This window comes from Schistocerca nitens, chromosome 2 (assembly GCF_023898315.1).
Source record: "Schistocerca nitens isolate TAMUIC-IGC-003100 chromosome 2, iqSchNite1.1, whole genome shotgun sequence".
Lineage (NCBI taxonomy): Eukaryota > Metazoa > Arthropoda > Insecta > Orthoptera > Acrididae > Schistocerca > Schistocerca nitens.
This window is the reverse complement of record NC_064615.1, coordinates 478940012-478958898: the sequence shown is the minus strand read 5'-3', so window position 1 is coordinate 478958898 and position 18887 is coordinate 478940012. Positions and strand designations below refer to the sequence as shown.

At 38.8% G+C, this 18887-nt stretch overlaps 1 protein-coding gene and 1 non-coding gene across 4 annotated transcripts in view; both read right to left on the bottom strand.

Annotated features, from left to right (window-relative positions):
• Nucleotides 1–18887, bottom strand: part of LOC126236395 (arrestin domain-containing protein 3-like) — a 136813-nt gene that overhangs the window by 35493 nt on the left and 82433 nt on the right. For all 3 annotated transcript variants that reach the window (XM_049945680.1, XM_049945682.1, XM_049945681.1), the window contains exon 7: nucleotides 8692–8818. In XM_049945680.1, the coding sequence (XP_049801637.1) occupies nucleotides 8692–8818 (127 nt within the window). The remainder of the gene's footprint in view (nucleotides 1–8691; nucleotides 8819–18887) is intronic.
• On the bottom strand, nucleotides 10306–10380 carry Trnat-cgu (transfer RNA threonine (anticodon CGU)). The gene has a single exon. It is a non-coding gene; the product is annotated as a tRNA-Thr (tRNA).

Here is an 18887-nt window from a genome sequence, read left to right as displayed (position 1 = left end):
GATGCAGTCATGCACAGAGGAAAGGGGGGGGGGGGGGGGGGATTTAGAAACTCGTTATGAAACACAGAGAGATATGCATGTGATCAGTGCCTAGTACACAGATTGGCAGATGATTATAAACATAAACAAATATAATGGAAAGTCCATTAATGGAGGGAAGACATGGTATCAATTTACTATGGAGCTTGCCTGATAATCAATCACTGGAATCCACCACAACCTTTAACCATGCAGAGCTGTCTATTCACAGTGGTCCAAAGAGAAATGACCACATAAATCTAGCAGTGAGAAAGGCCAGACTCAAATTTACTGAGAGAATTCTAAGGAAGTTGCAGAAAAGCATTTTGGTATGGATCTCACTTTTTTTCCCATCAAAACTTCAAGCCGCCAGTTTAAGGTATTTTTTGAAAAGAGTTGTATAAGTAACAAAATTGTGTATCCTAATGTAAATTAATTGAGATTATTATGTTACACCGCTTGTGTATCGCACTACTTGAGTGAGCTGAGGCATCTAGTAAGAACAATAATAAAATGGACACAGAAGCCGTTGCCATCAATGCCATTAGCCGACACAAAAAAAAAGAAAGAAAAAAAAAAAAAAAAAGGAATTTGAACTTCCCATTTAAACTGAAGGCCATCATTGTAACAACTATTGAGCACTGAAGTGCTGCTCCTTTCTCGCTTTTACTGACTATATGAGATTACTTGTGAGAGGTAATCCAAAGCCAACATGTCAAGCACAATGGTATATTAGGTCTTCAACTTGTATGGACTCAACTCTACCATTTGATATCACGACTCAGTTTTGAGCCATGATGTCATTTGATTGTGATCATGCTATTATTTTTTGCAACATGGATCCAAAATTAATTTTCAATAGTTGAACGTTGTGCAGTGAATGGTGGATGTGGAATCAACCATTAAATTTTTGTAAATGTTGGGTGACTTTGGAGAATACTGTACATATCAAACATGTAGCAATAACATGCAGGTTTCCTGTCAATGTTCTTCCAGTGGCACATGTGGAGGTATCACAGGGATAATCTGCAGTTTCCATTTTTTTATCAGTTAAATATGCTATGCATGAAACTAGGGTTCCTAAACTACAGTAATTGGTTTTTGTTCTGCACAGAGGTTTGTGGGGGAATTCATTAAGTATAGGGGATCATTAGGGGGCTAGGGGTGATAGTAGAAGTAGAGAAGGTGAGCTTTGGTAAGTGGAAGAGCAGTATGAATCATAAAGTTGTTGGTCTTTTGGTAAGTTGTTTCTGGCGGAGATTGTAATGATGTTGGCTTTTGGGTTATTGAAAATCAAAGTACGTGAGTGTTGACTTTAGTAATAGGGGAATATGTAACACACAGGCTTACTATTACATCAGATGGGTTTGCTTCATGTAACAGGTTGGGCGGGAGGGCATTGTCAGAAAATGATGTGAATCACATTAAATTTAAAGGCTATGAGACTGGGGTCTGTACTAGCATTATTGAGGGATACTGGGAGAGGCGTGGTAGGGGTTATTCATACCTGTTATTGAGAGGGATAAAATATGGTATTCCATTTTACAGGCTCATCCTGATTAATACAACTGGTGGAAAAGTATTCCACAGAGGTATAGTGTTTTTCAGGTTTTCATGAAACTAATAGGAAAAATGCACAGGTGACAGCTTGCTAATTAAATGGGAATGATTGAGATTTTTTTTGTGTGTGTGGCCAGGGAGGGGGGAGGAGTTTGGGTTTTTTGTTGAGTGATAGTTGGTTTTCTTGTTTGTGTGTGTGTGTGTGTGTGTGTGTGTGTGTGGGTTGGGTGATGTTTGGGATGGACTAGTCTGATGTATGGAAATGTTTTCTGTTAACTGAAGTGGGTGTTCTTAATACTTCTGTGTTTTTGAGCTGGTTCATAAATTGTGTTTCTTCATTACTGTTTACCATTTGTTCTTTTTGTGATACATATGTGATTTTACGAGACTCTATAATCATGCATGTCTGACAGGTTTCATTCTTGCTTTTATTGAAGTTGGGTTTTGTTGTGTAAGTTTTAGCCTCTTTGTATTATTACTGGTGTTTTAAGTTCATTTATATATGTCGACTGATTCTGGTACTACTTTTTTTTGTTTTTCCCAATTGATTACTAAGTGCATTGGTTTTTCTTTTTGGCATTTTGTACCTCAATCTGCTTTAGAATTTTTGTTTGGTACCATGCTTTCAAATTGAGCTATATAGCTCAACCGATATTTTTGATACCAGTTAAGGGTTGCCACAAGTTTCCCCAAATGAAATTCCCCCATATTTTCCCTACTTTTCAAACAAGTTTTAGAATTTTTCCCTGACAAAATTTGAGATCTCAAGGGTAAATAAAGACATAAGTTGACAAAAAAATGTACGCACTTAAGTATTTCTAAATGTGTGAGCAAAAATCTTAATTACTAACACCAACATAATTTGTAATGAACTGTTTTTAGATGGAGAAAGCAAGCCAAATGGTACATGTATTTCATTAAGGTCACTGATGTTATTTTATTTCAATAAAGTGAAGCACATTTGGTGACAAAAATACCGATTTTGTTGGAGTCACAAGACAGATTTAAAATACCTTCACTGCTTTCAGAAATAACCTCAGAAAAATGTAGGCCTCTTGAAAGAAATAAAGTGAAGCACATTTGGTGAAAAAATACTGATTTTGATGGAGTCACAAGACAGATTTAAAATACCTTCACTGCTTTCAGAAATAGTCTCAGAAAAATGTAGACCTCTTGAAAGAAATGTATAAGGTGGGGAAGAGTTGTCTAAACCAACACTATAGATGACTACCAATAAAATGTTGGTTCTACTATGGTTCATTATTGTCAGTTATTACCCACTGTGTTACGTCTACTATTCTACAGGTATTGTGTGATTTTTCTTTCCAGAAATACTTGAGTACATAGCATACAAACTGCCACAATTTCCCTCTTTTCATCATCCATACCTTCTAATATATAAACTACTATATACTAGAATAAATAAAATGCCTACAAAATGCCGCACTGTACAATGTACTTGTGATGAGACAGTCGCAATTCCTGAAATCCAGCACCTGTGGTCTGTGGTCTGCTGAGGAGCGCCACAGTCCTGGGTCCATAGATAAACCATGAAAATCCATCACATTACACCTCACACAGACAGACCCAGCCTGTGCAGAGGTCAGTGAGAATAGATCTGACAGGTAGGGCCTGCACATTAGTGGGGAAGTGTGGGCTTCAGATCGGCAGGCTTGATCCATTAGAGATACCCACTGAAATGGCCTGCAGTTTTGGCCTGTCATGGAAATCGTCACATGCGGCCAGCTATTCAATTGTCACAGACACCATGTTGATGAAATGAGACTGTGGTGATCACCCACGCAACAGATAACTTGTGCAAATATTCTGAGAATCAATAATAATGAGGATAGGTAGCAACACACCGTAAAGATGATCACTGAGCCACAGAAAGTCATATACAGAAGACAATCACACTCTCAAAACTAGATTTTTGGCCATAGCCTTTGTCAGAAAACGAGAATGCACACACATTCACACAATCACTCAGACACATCTCATGCACACATGACCACTGTCTCTGGCTGCTGCGTCAACAATCTCTGAGACTCAGATCCAAAAAAAAACATTCCTAATGCCTCCCTGCCTCTCATCAGCAGCTGCTAGGCTAACAGCAAGTATTGGTGGCAGCACTGACTGCAATCTGAGGGGGAGAGGTGCGAAGGGAAGAAGCAGTATAAATGAGAAATTAGGGTAGCGGTGCACATAGTCAGCTGTGCCCAGCCAGTGACAAAGCATGACATCTCAGTAAAGAAACCATTTCATACTACTGAGACAAAATTGAGATTTTTCCAGTGTTTTTTCATATTTCCCTGATTTCCCTGATATGTCTGAAATTCCCTGATTTCCAGAACTTGTGGCAACCCTGCTGTTACAATGTCCTTGCTCTTACTGCGCATGTTTTTCTTTTTTTGAAATGACTGTTTTATCTTGTTTTTGTTGTTGCATTTTTTTCACTATACTATTAATGTGATTTTGCAGTTGTTAAGTTAGATTTTTATTTCTCCCTCCCCGAAAGCCCCATTTTCTTGTGGTGGTCTGTTAGCTTCAATATTTATTATTATTATTATTATTATTATTATTATTATTATTATTATTAAGAATTTGTGCAATTCTGTGCCCAATGTTTGTATTTTCATGCCATGGAAATACTTAATGTTACCAGTCACCGTTTTGAAATCATGTTTGTATTACATCTTGGGTCTCGGTACAATGTCATTGCTCAGAGTTGGCTGGTGGTACTGAGGACTCTGATTCGTACCTTATATGTTACATCACAGAGAGATACGCAAAAATGCAAGCTTCAGATTGAAGATGTTGATGTGTTTGAATCTAATTTGTAAAATATTTTGAAAGTAACAATGGGACATTTGAATACAGGTTTTGCAGCAATGCCTAAAAAGGGAAAAAAGTTATTTTTTGTGGTAGATGTAAAAGTGACAGAGTCATGTAGTATCTGCTCAAATTTTTGTTTCATTACTTTTTGCTAGAAGTATAGGTGGGAGATGGTTAGATCACTGCTAGGATTCTATGACTCAACACCATACCAACCAGTGTATTAAATGTGAAGAATAAATAGCAGTGGCGAAGTATCATCGCATTAATTTTTGTTTGTACATTTCAAAACACTTTACATTACAGTATGTTCAAGTGATGCCAGTAATTCCTGGTGGTCAGATGTGAATCCATTTTAAAACACAAATTAAAGGTTTTTTAAAATTGTTTTTGGGAAGTGTATAAAAAATTTATTCTTTGTTTGTGGAAATCACTGTGATAGGTAATTGCTACAGCAAAGATAAAATCCCGGCAGTTAGTGGAACAAAGAGAAATTACCCATAATGCAAAGTCAGATTAGACAGGACTTAAGTTAAAACTATAGTCCATTCATCTTCACTAAGAGAATTCAATGTTTGTGACCATTTTGATGATTTTTGTTGGAAAACTTCAGACTTGGCATGTTGTTGTTGTGTGTTGTGGTCTTCAGCCCTGAGACTGGTTTGATGCAGCTCTCCATGCTACTCTATCCTGTGCAAGCTTCCTCATCTCCCAGTACCTACTGCAACCTACATCCTTCTGAATCTGCTTGGTGTATTCATCTCTTGGTCTCCCTCTACGATTTTTACCCTCCACGCTGCCCTCCAATGCTAAATTTGTGATCCCTTGATGCCTCAAAACATGTCCTACCAACCGATCCCTTCTTCTAGTCAAGTTGTGCCACAAACTTCTCTTCTCCCCAATCCTATTCAATACCTCCTCATTAGTTATGTGATCTACCCACCTTATCTTCAGCATTCTTCTGTAGCACCACATTTTGAAAGCTTCTATTCTCTTCTTGTCCATACTAGTTATCGTCCATGTTTCACTTCCATACATGGCTACACTCCATACAAATACTTTCAGAAATGACTTCCTGACACTTAAATCTATACTCAATGTTAACAAATTTCTCTTCTTCAGAAACGCTTTCCTTCCCATTGCCAGTTTACATTTTATATCCTCTCTACTTCGACCATCATCAGTTATTTTACTCCCTAAATAGCAAAACTCCTTTACTACTTTAAGTGTCTCATTTCCTAATCTAATTCCCTCAGCATCACCCGATTTAATTTGTCTACATTCCATTATCCTCGTTTTGCTTCTGTTGATGTTCATCTTATATCCTCCTTTCAAGACACTGTCCATTCCGTTCAACTGTGCTTCCAAGTCCTTTGCTGTCTCTCACAGAATTACAATGTCATCGGCGAACCTCAAAGTTTTTACTTCTTCTCCATGAATTTTAATACCTACTCCGAATTTTTCTTTTGTTTCCTTTACTGCTTGCTCAATATACAGATTGAATAACATCGGGGAGAGGCTGCAAACCTGTCTCACTCCTTTCCCAACCACTCCCATACAAGGAGTATGTCAATGATGAATTAAAAAGATTTCCAACTTCTGAAGGTGTCACCCACTAGCTTACAGTACATTACAGTCCACAGCAAAATGGTGTTGCCAAGAGCGTTAACATAACATTGGTTGAAAAAGCTTGTATCATGATGTTCGATGATAACATAGCAAGACTTGGCATATCTTGTCAAAAAGTAATACAACATCCTAATGATTCATCCTAGTGGCAATTATCACTCTGTTGCTGTTAAGTTTAATGATTATGGAATTTAATGTTCTTGGAAACCACTCTGCCACAGCGGCCAGCTCTTGAAGAAAAACTCTGAAGTAACACAGATATTCAAAAACTTCAAAGTCATAGTGAAAAAGCAGACAAGCAGAGATATCAATAAGTTGTAGTCTGACAATGGAAAGGAGTATGTCAATGATGAATTAAAAAGATTTCCAACTTCTGAAGGTGTCACCCACTAGCTTACAGTACATTACAGTCCACAGCAAAATGGTGTTGCCAAGAGCATTAACATAACATTGGTTGAAAAAGCTTGTATCATGATGTTCGATGATAACGTAGCAAAGGAGTATTGGTATGAAGCTGTATCTACAACTGCATACCTATTGAATCATTTGTCATCCACCACACCTGGATATAAGGTGCCATATGAACTTTAGTGTAGGAGAAAGCCTTGTCTATCACATCTGAGAATTTTTGGCCGCAATGCAATGGTTCACATTCGAATACCCCACTGCAAGAAGTGGGTTAAGGAGTCACAGAAACTGACATTTGTAGGTTACTGTCAGACAACCAAAGGCTCTCGATTCATCAGTAGGGAGACTGGTCACATAATTATCAGCAGGGATGTAAAATACCTGGAGGATGAGAAATTTTCAAGCTCGAAGATAGAGGAACCTCAAGATCACAAATACCTTAGGATTGGAACAGGAAGCAGTTCTTCAGGACATCAATACTTAAGAAACTCAAGGAGAAGTTAAATCAGAAGACAGTGATAATGAACTCTTTTGTGGCTTTAGAATGATTCAACAGAAATTGAAGCTCAAGAAGAGGGTCATGAGAAGCAAAACGTAGTTCAAGATGTTACACTCTGGAGTTCAAACAGAGAGCCAAAACCCAAGACATTGCCTGATCATGTTACTTACTATTTGAAAGAAAGACTTCCAAGTGCAGAAGTTCATGTCAAAGAAGCCTTGGAAGGGACAAATAATAAAGAATGGAAAAATGCAGTGAAAAAAGAACTCTCATCTCCAGTTTGTAATTACACATTTGAAGACATAGAGTTACCTGGAGGACACAAACCACTCAAGGCTAAGTGGGTATTAAAAATAATGCCTGGGCTAGCAGTACACCAGAAACATTTAAGGCCTATCTAGTGGTAAAAGGATGCACTCAAGTTAAAGGTGTTGATTATCAGGAAACCTTCGCACCAGTGGTCATGAATGCATCCATTAGATGGATGTTTGGGAGAACCTGGAGATCGACCATGCTGACATCACTACTGCTTATCCCTATGGAGACTTAAATGAAGAAATTAATGTCATTCTGCAAGAAAATTTTGCAACTCCTGGAAAAGGATGGAGGCTGAAAAAAGTTGTTTATGGGCCCAGACCGTCTGGAATTAAAAAATTGATGAGGCATTAAGAAAACTGAAACTGAACCAATCAAACTGATCCATGTATCTGTTTTCAAGCAATGGCACCAAACCAGTCATCATAGCCTTATATGTCAATGACATGATATTATTCTCAAATGACAGAAGTGTTTCAGATCAGTTCAAAAGTTCTTTGAAGAGATTTTTTGAGATAAAACATTTAGGACAGATAAGCCAATGCCTAGGCATGGAAATTACATGGATTCATAAAAAAGGAAAATTATGGGTCTCCCAGAAATCCTGTGGAAACAAGAAGAAGAAGAAGAAGTTTGAAATGAGTGAAGCCATTCTGGTGTCAACACCACTTGAACTTGGTTTGGACTTTGATACTGAAGTAACTTATCAAGAGGCAACAGGAAGTCTTCTATATCTATCTCAAATCTCCAGACCTGATGTGTGTTTTGCTGTAAATCTCCTGAGCAGATATATTCATTGTTTTAAAAAGATTCATTGGTTGTCAGTAAAAAGATTGTTTAGATATTTAAAGTGAACCATGTACTACATGCTAGAATTTTCTAGAGATGGTAACAGAGAAATAATTGCCTTCAGTGATGCAGATTTGGGAAATAAAATCAATGACAGACATTATGTAAATGGTTCATCCATTAAAATGCAAAACTCTAATTGCATGGACTAGTAGAAAACAAAAAAAAAAAACTGCACTTTCTACCTGCAAAGCTGAATATATGGCCTTGCTGTGGTTAAGACAACTTATGTCTGAGGTAGATCCAAACAGTGTCAAATTCACTTACAGTATACTGTGATAATAAAGGAGCCATTCAGTTACTCAAGAACCTAGTGACAACTCCAGATGCAAACATACAAGGATAAAGTACCGTTTTATAAGACGGCATCTTGAATCAGGTGTCATCAATGCTGAACATCTGCCTTCTGAAGAGATGTTAGCTGATGCTTTCACAAAACCACTTAGCAATGCCAGATGTGAAACTTGTCAGAAACTGTGACCTTGTAAATTGTTCTTGATTTTTCGTCTGGTACTTAATGTAACTTTCACTTATGAAAGCAATGGATAAAATATAAACCAAAATGGAAGAGCACTTACTCCCCAGGACGTAAGTTGTATGTGGGATATCTTGGAACGTGATTGTATCCCTCTTCTGTGTGGCTTGCATTATCTCCTACATTCACATTACTTGCTCCATACATACACTCTTCATATGAAGGAGGTGCTGCAATGAAAGACATTAATAGTGAATAAATGTTTGTTGAGGCTGCATTCATGATTAATCATGGGGCTGTACAGACCCATTTGTTAAATAACAAATGCCAGCATACAAAAACTCGTGGTAGTGTGCCTTCATCTACCATGTAGAGATTAGCAAATCATTACACAAGAGAACAATTATATTCTAAATCACAACCAAGCACTGCAGAAACATGTAATTAGTATACCATTACATACACATAACATCAATGAAAGACTGTAATATCAGATAGTAGTAGGTCTCTGAATTTCTCATCAAAAAACAAATTACTATGGAAAAAAATATTTCAGACTATCATTCTGTAGTCTTAGTGAAGATACTACAATTAACAGAAATAAAAGTGAATTAATTGTCGTCTGCAACCATATACAACAAACTGTGCAAGAAATCAGTTACTGTAAAAACATGACACATAAGGAAAACCACACCATGGGGTAAGAAGGCATGAATTCATAATTTTATGTGTTTCTTCAAAAATCTGTAATTATGATTTTAAAAACTAATATCTACATGTATACAATCAGTAAAGAACATTCTTTATGCTTAACAGGCATAAAATAAAGCCCACTGATAATGCTGCAACAGCAGTGAAAGATGTTTGAGATAAAAAACAAAATTGTGTTTTGTTAAAGGCAAACCCCATCCAAAAACATATGTATCATTAAAGCAAACATGGACAAAAGAGCATCAACCCCAAGATGATTATGCTTCATGTTAGTTTAGCTCATGTTGGACTAAACTCAGTACAGACACATATGTAATAGGAATGTTACTACTGATGTATATGTGGCACATATTGTTTTATCTAACTTGTTTACGCCACTGTCAAGTTCATCTATGACTGTTCAATTACACTATTGGTGATAAATCACTAGGAACAGTAACAACCATAAAATACCTATCAGTAAGTATGCAGAGTGACCGAAAGTGAGGTAACTGCATAAAAATATTGCAGAAGAAGTAGAAGCTAGGTTGAAATTCACTGAATAAATCTTAAGGAAATGTAGCCACAAACAATAAGTCTGGGACCGTTGCCAGGTTGAATTATTAGAAAAGAGAGAAAATATCCAACAACAAGCAGCAAATTTTGTCACAGGAACATTTAGTAAGAAAGCGAGCATTACTGATATGCTCAACAAACTCCAGAGGCGGGTCTTTCAAAAGAAGTGCTATTATGCAAGGAGAGGTTTACTGTTTAAATTCTGAGTGCATACATGCCAAGAAACGTCAGGCAACATATTGCTTCCTTCCACATATGTCTCATGAAATTGCCATGCCACAGTAAGGAAATGAAAGAAAGCAGACAGACTGCTACTCACCTCATAGAGTAGGCATTGAATCACAGACAAGTACAATGCAAAGACTGTGGACAAGAAAGTCCTTCAGAATGAGATTTTCACTCTGCAGCGGAGTGTGCACTGATATGAAACTTCCTGGCAGATTAAAACTGTGTGCCCGACCGAGACTCGAACTCGGGACCTTTGCCTTACGCGGGCAAGTGCTCTACCAACTGAGCTACCGAAGCACGACTCACGCCCGGTACTCACAGCTTTACTTCTGCCAGTACCTCGTCTCCTACCTTCCAAACTTTACAGAAGCTCTCCTGCGAAACTTGCAGAACTAGCACTCCTGAAAGAAAGGATATTGCGGAGACATGGCTTAGCCACAGCCTGGGGGATGTTTCCAGAATGAGATTTTCACTCTGCAGCGGAGTGTGCGCTGATATGAAACTTCCTGGCAGATTAAAACTGTGTGCCCGACCGAGACTCGAACTCGGGACCGAGTTCGAGTCTCGGTCGGGCACACAGTTTTAATCTGCCAGGAAGTTTCAAGAAAGTCCTTCTTCCAAAATAGAAAACACACACTTATTCACACTAGCATAACTTGACACACATGGCCACTGTCTCTGGCCCCTGGGGCCCAACTGCTGCGACAGCACATGACTTGAGCAGCTACCTGGGATGGGTGGTGTGGTTAAGGAGAAAGCAGGCAGCTGGACTGATAGCAGGGTAAGATGTGTTGCCTGTGGCAGCATGCAGGGACGTGATCGACATAGGAAAGGGCCGAAATGTGCAGAGACAAGAGACTGAGCTGGGATGGTTAGAGGGCGTGGAGACTGTAGAGGAGAAAAGTAGGGAAGGATCACAGATTAGTAGGCATGTTGGTAGAATAGAAAGGACGTGCAGTGGCAGTAGGGTAGGGGATAGGCAGGTAGAAGAAATGGACTTGCAAAAGTTGCGGCCAGGATTACGGGAACAAAGGATATGTTATACAGTGTTCCCACCTGCACAATACAGTAAAGGTGGTGTTGGTAGGAAGGATCTAGATGGTACAGGCTGTGAAGCACTAATTGCAATTAAGCACGTCATTATGGGCAGCATGTTTAGCAACTGGGTGGTCCAGCTGTCTCTTGGCCACAATTTGGCAGAGGCCATTAATGCAGACAGGCAGTTTGTTAGTTGTCATGCTCATGTGAAAAGGAGCACAGTCATCACAGCTTAGTTGGTAGATCACATGGCTCCTATCACAGGCAGCCCTGACTATGATGGGATAGGAGATGCCTGTGGCAGGACCAGATTAGGTGGTAGTGGCAGGATGTATGCATTTGGTTCTATTGCAGGGATATGATCCACAAGGCGAGGGGTTTGGAGCAGGCGTAGAGCATGGATGGATAAGGATATCGTGTAGCTTTGGTGGGCAGAAGAATACCACAGTAGGAGGGATGGGGAGAAAATTAAGTAGACATTCCTCATTTCAGGGCATAATGAGAGGTAGTCTAAGCTCTGGCAGGGAATATTTGTTCACTTGCTTCAATCCTGGGTGGTACTGGGTCACAAGAGGAGTGCTCTGGATTTCTTGAATGGGGTCACTGCAGTAGGGTTTTTAGGGACATGTATCTGACAGATAACTGTGCCTGGTAACCCTGTAGGTAGTAAACACAATACTGAACTCTTTCATCAACAGGTAGGATTATAAGATTGGGATAAATTTTTAGGTGGTGAAGTGTGGTTTTCTGTGCAGATATAAGGTTAGTTTCCATGTTGAGAGATTTGATGAATGACATTGAGGAAAGGTTCAAAGTTAGGAAATACTGGAAAGTTAACACAGGGTTACTTTGGGGGCACTGTGGGTGGATCATGGTTAGATGGAGGACTGAACTGAAACAGGCAGCATTCAATATTGGTTTCAGATTGAGACTGATTGGTAAGACTGGTTGTAAAAAAGTGTTTCCACTGTAAGGACTAGATTTTCTGATATTTTTAAAAATATCAGGAATCCGATACACAGATATTTAAAAAAATACCATTATCCACCTTTGATATATCAAAAAAAAGTTATCAATTTATTCATGGAAAAAATATCAATGTAGTAGCCAAAAATAATATTGACTGCACATTGCAAATACACTGCCAGTCTTAGAGCTGCATGCTTAAGTATTGATTTATAATTACATATTCCATACATCAACAAGCTAGCAGCCTGTATATCCCTCTTAGAGCACAAATTGAAAGGATAATGATGCTCATTCACTCTTGGTGATAATCACTTTGCTAACAATAGTAACTGCAGGTCAGTGGCACAATAAAAGGTGTCAAATTGGTCTGTTGTACACTTTTGTCACATATCGGATTTGTCTGGAACACTTAATGTCAACTTCCCTGTTTTTTCATTTCCACCAACACCAGTGACCTAACAGTTGTAGTGTCAAAATTGTGTGGTGAAGTTAAACGCTGCAGTTTCTGTTGGTCGCACTGAGTGCCAATTACATCAGCATTTCCCCTCACATGTCCCTGCCCACCACAAAGACCAGTCTTGTCATTTAGATTTTAGTTCATCAGATTCAGCAATTGTTTTTGAAGAGTGCCGATGTGAAGAAATAGCACTCCCCCCCCCCCCCTCCAAATGCATCGGATTACTTCTTTGTGCCATCTATACTTGCTAACACAGTCAAATAGAAAGACTGGATGTGATGAAAGCTCAAAAATTAATAAAACTCCTTCACTCAGTGGAAGTAAAATTATTTTATACTACAATTTCAAAAGAACAACTTCAAATATTTATCAAAAATTGCGAAAAAAATATTGCATAAAATAAAAATATTGAATAAAATTAAAATATTGGCACCTGATACTGCCATTTCGATATCAATACACCATCAAACAAAATATCATCAATATATTTTGGAAAAAATATTGATTGGTCGATATATCGATATTGTATCAACTTCCCTAGTAGGGACTGGCAGAAGGAGAGAAGGTCCTTAACAAGTCCAGCATGAGTGAATGTGGGAGTGCGGCAGAAAGTAAAGCCTTTGAAAAGGGGTGATACTTCCATGGGAATGACATTTTTGGAGGACAGGTTCATGGTGTGGGTTCCTGTAGTCATGTCCTAGTTCATGAACCACGGGCAACGTATGAGTGGCCAAGTAAGTGGTCCCGACAGTCGGGATACCAGTTACTTTGGAATAAGGCTGGGCACCTCGAACATATTCTGAGTCGTGGTCACCTTTGTGCTCATACGGCAAAGACTACCAAATCCACCAGTTAGTCCCTCAACCGTTAGGGGTAAAATTCAATGGGACTCGGGGCAAGTAAGGCTAGTAACCTGCTTCCCTGGTACTTTAAATATGATGCTGGCAACAATCAGAGCAAAATGCCTCGGACCTTTGGAGGTGACGGAGTCCCACCTCTAACTGACAAACCAGGGACTCCTAAGATACGACTTGGCAAACAAATGGTAATGAGATGGGGAGCTATTAATATCAATGGGAGCTACTCTGGGAAGAAGGTAGAGCTGGCAGAGGCTGTAAGTAAGATGGGGCTGGACGTTTTAGCTGTTAGTGACATTCGGGTAAGGGGTGAGAAAGAAGAGGAAGTGGGAGAATACAAGGTCTACCTGTCAGGAGTCAAAGCAGAAATAGCACAATGGGGTGTAGGGCTTTACGTCAGGAAAGAAATGGAACCCAGCATAGCTGCAATAAGGTATGTAAACGAACGACTGATGTGGATAGATTTGACAGTGTCTAGCAAGAAAATTAGGATTGTGTCAGTATATTTGCATTGTGAAGGGACAGAGCAAGATAAGATGGATAGTTTTTATGAGGCACTCAGTGATGTAGTTGTTAGAGTAAAGGACAAGGACAGTATTCTGCTCATGGGTGATTTTAATGCCAGGATTGGAAATCGAACAGAAGGGTATGAAAAGGTTATGGGTAAATTTGGAGAGGATATGGAGGCCAACAGGAGCATGAAACAACTCTTGGATTTCTGTGCCAGTATGGGCTTAATAATCACAAACTCCTTTTTTAAACATAAGAACATTCACCGGTATACTTGGGAAGGCGGGGGAACCAGATCTGTCATTGACTATATAATAACAGATCGGGAACTCAGGAAGGCTGTGAGGGACACACGTGTATTCAGGGGATTCTTTGATGACACTGATCATTATTTAATCTGCAGTGAAATTGGGATTGTGAGGCCGAAAGTGCAGGATGTCAGGTCCATATGTAGGAGGATAAGAGTGGAGAAACTTCAGGATAAGGAAATCAGGCACAAGTACATAACAGCGATCACAGAAAGGTACCAGTTAGTTGAATGTAGTCAATTACAGTCATTGGAAAAGGAATGGACAAGGTACAGGGACACAGTACTAGAAGTGGCTAAAGAGTGTCTTGGAACAGTAGTGTGTAAAAGTAGGAGGAAGCAAACAGCTTGGTGGAATGACACAGTCAAGGCAGCCTGTAAAAGGAAAAAGAAGGCGTATCAAAAATGGCTACATACTAGAACTCAGGTAGACAGAGAAAGTTATGTTGAAGAAAGAAACGAAGCCAAACAGATAACTGCAGCATCCAAGAAGAAATTTTGGGAAGACTTTGGAAACAGGTTGGAGACTATGGGTCAAGCTGCTGGAAAACCATTCTGGAGTGTAATTAGCAGTCTTCGAAAGGGAGGTAAGAAGGAAATGACAAGTATTTTGGACAGGTCAGGAAAACTGCTGGTGAATCCCGTGGATGCCTTGGGCAGATGGAGGGAATATTTTGAAGAGTTGCTCAATGTAGGTGAAAATATGATCAGTAATGTTTCAGATTTTGAGGTAGAATGGGATAGGAATGATGATGGAAATAGGATCACATTTGAGGAAGTGGAGAAAATGGTCAATAGATTGCAGTGCAATAAAGCAGCTCGGGTGGATGAAATTGAGTCGGAACTCATCAAATGCAGTGGAATGTCAGGTCTTAAATGGCTACACAGGATAATTGAAATGGCCTGGGAGTCGGGACAGGTTCCATCAGACTGGACAAAAGCAGTAATCACACCAATCTTTAAACATGGAAACAGAGAAGATTGTAACAACTACAGAGGCATCTCTTTAATCAGCATTGTGGGTAAAATCTTCTCAGGTATTGTTGAAAGGAAAGTGCGAGTATTAGTTGAGGACCAATTGGATGAAAATCAGTGTGGGTTTAGGCCTCTTAGAGGTTGTCAGGACCAGATCTTTAGCTTGTGGCAAATAATGGAGAAGTGTTATGAGTGGAACAGGGAATTGTATCTATGCTTTATAGATCTAGAAAAGGCTTATGACCGGGTTCCTAGGAGGAAGTTACTGTCTGTTCTACGAGATTATGGAATAGGAGGCAAACTTTTGCAAGCAATTAAAGGTCTTTACATGGATAGTCAGGCAGCAGTTAGAGTTGACAGTAAATTGAGTTCGTGGTTCAGAGTAGTTTCAGGGGTAAGACAAGGTTGCAACCTGTCTCCACTGTTGTTCATATTATTTATGGATCATATGTTGAAAATAATAGACTGGTTGCGTGAGATTAAGATATGTGAACACAAAATAAGCAGTCTTGCATATGTGGATGACTTAGTTGTGATGGCAGATTCGATTGAAAGATTGCAAAGTAATATTTCAGAGCTAGATCAGAAATGTAAGGATTATGATATGAAGATTAGCACCTCCAAAACGAAAGTAATGTCAGTGTGAAAGAAATATAAACGGATTGAGTGCCAAATAGGAGGAACAAAGTTAGAACAGGTGGACGTTTTCAAGTACTTAGGATGCATATTCTCACAGGATGGCAACATAGAGAAAGAACTGGAAGCGAGGTGTAGCAAAGCTAATGCAGTGAGCGCTCAGCTACGATCTACTCTCTTCTGCAAGAAGGAAGTCAGTACCAAGACTAAGTTATCTGTACACCGTTCAATCTTTCAACCAACTTTGCTGTATGGGAGCGAAGGCTGGGTGGATTCAGGTTACCTTATCAACAAGGTTGAGGTTACGGATATGAAAGTAGCTAGGATGATTGCAGGTACTAGTAGATGGGAACAATGGCAGGAGGGTGTCCACAATGAGGAAATCAAAGGAAAACTGGGAATGAACTCTATAGATGTAGCAGTCAGGGCGAACAGGCTTAGAAGGTGGGGTCATGTTACACGCAAGGGAGAAGCAAGGTTACCCAAGAGACTCATGGGCTCAGCAGTAGAGGGTAGGAGGAGTCGGGGCAGACCAAGAAGAAGGTACCTGGATTTGGTTAAGAATGATTTTGAAGTAATAGGTTTAACATCAGAAGAGGCACCAATGTTAGCACTGAGTAGGGGATCATGGAGGAATTTTATAAGGGGGCTATGCTCCAGACTGAACACTGAAAGGCATAATCAGTCTTAAATGATGATGATGATGATGAGGTTCATGACTGTTTTTGGGGCTTTTCAGTTTTTTAATTCTGTATGCTGGAGACAGGAAGTTTCTGAGTACGTGGTAAATGTAGTAGGTCTGTGAGGCAGGGTCTGTCAGCTATGATGTTAAAGAAGAGGCAAATATTTGAGTGAGCTCAACAGATGTGCCTAAACTTGACATTAATTATTTAACTTCCAGTGGTAGCCTATCCTCTTGTTTTATATAGAAATATTTTTTTTCATCTTTTAAGGTGAGTAAAGAGTACATCAGTTTAAATAATGGCTCACTCTTATTTTCTACAAGCTTTTCATAACTTCATTTGTTTTCAAGTATATCAAGGCTCAGAAATTTTAAGAAGCTTCTTCTCCTTTCCCTATTATTTAGTTAAACTAAATTTTTTCTACATGTATGAAACTATTGGTGCAGTTTTACAGGTGCATACAAGAAACTGAAGACAGCAGCTTCAAAATAACAGAAAAATTTCCCTATTTAATTTACTCAAACTTAACATAACAGTAATTTTAGAGTTACATAACTGTTTTGAGTATTTATAAACCAAAAAGACACAAAGGAATTGCTGATATTGGCTGCAAGCAGGTATTGATTTAAACCAATGGGGAAGGTGGATAATTTGTGTGAGACGAGGATTTGAACCCAGGACTCCTGTTTACTAGGCATATGCCTTGAGCACTATGCTGTCCAGACACAGTGGTCATCTCAACTGCACACTGTCCTAGCACACCTCTCCTCAGACCTAATTTCTCAACCTATAGACATGCTAAGAATATAGTGCCTCTTGAACATTATCCTCATTACTGAAGGCATTTGCTGATTCCCGTAAGAGTTCGAGCCTGGTGCGCATCCATACTGAAGAAATCATTGGCCGTCCTCGCCTTAATTGTATAAATGTGGTGTCTGTTCTTCTCGACATATGCCAACCACCTGTCTTGACCTCTCCTCGTCAAACATGTGTGTATATTCTTATGACTGTATATACAACTTATATTTCCTTGTATTAAGCTGACAGAAGCTTTATCACTGCAAAATGATTTTTAGATAAATAAATTATTGAGACAGGAAGAAAAGATTAATTTGCAGATTTGTAAAATCAATTGCATTCACATATCTATGAATTGTTTGGAATGGTATTATGAACTGTCAGACTTTTTTCTCCCATAACTGTCAGATTTTTTTCTCCCACAGGGAGTGAATGAATATCTTCACCAAATGGATTATGAATTATATGGTATATACAATGAAGAATAATGATGCTGATAACTGAACCCCGAGGCAACCCGTAATTAGCACTTTGTAATTCAAGAATTATATTTTTATATTTAACAATTATCAACTTCTCAGACATTAACTGTGTTTGCCAAATACCACAAAATACCACAATGTTTTGAGATGCAATATATTTGTATTTCATGTCCAAGGACAGTTGAAAACACAGTAATACACATTTGCAACAGCTGTGTATATCACTAGGATGTACAGTTTGACAGTTCAGTTTGACAGTATGATCATTGTCAAATATATGAATGTGTCAGTCTTTGCCTTTATGTACTTGCAATAGATCGGGCAAAATAATCAACAGAAAACTTGACAGGTCTTTAAAAGATAAAATAGAAAGTGTTAACAAAATTAAGATGTATAGAAAGATGGCAGTAGGTCAGAAAGAGGAAAGAGCGAAATAGAAAAGTACCTGGTGTACTAGGTGGCAGTAGTTCGTTAAACGAGAGCACTGATGATGCCATGGGATGACAACAGGTTTATATTTACCATACACACATCAACAATCAAATTCAGATGATGAGCCCATCACAAATAAAACAAGGTATGAAGGATGACCCGAATGAAGACAGTGGTTATGTTAACAAGTCGATGGATATGTTCAGTTCATCAAAAGCCGAAAGTGAGCCGAGCAAAACACAAGAAGTAGAATGTGAGTATGAGGGCAGCTTAGAACAAGATAGCAAAAAACTGCTGAGCATGAATGATTTGTTAAAAATGTTGACTGCACAAATTGCAGCACAAGGTAGTAACATTAACAATCAGCTTAAAACACAGGCAGATGTAATTAAAAAACAAGGTGTTAAAATCAGTAAACAGATTGAAAAGGTAGACTCAAAAGTAAGTGTTGTGGGTAATGCAAGCAAGGACTTAAAAACTGAAATAGAGACTATCAATAACAATGTCACCACTATGCAGGGACAGATTAATGACATCAACGATAGGTTCGATACCAAAATAATCAACATTCAAGACACTGTAGAACCTCTGGTAGGAACAAAAGTTGATGAAAAGGTTTCTGGCCTCAAAACCGAAATAGTAAACAAATGCAAAACCAAAA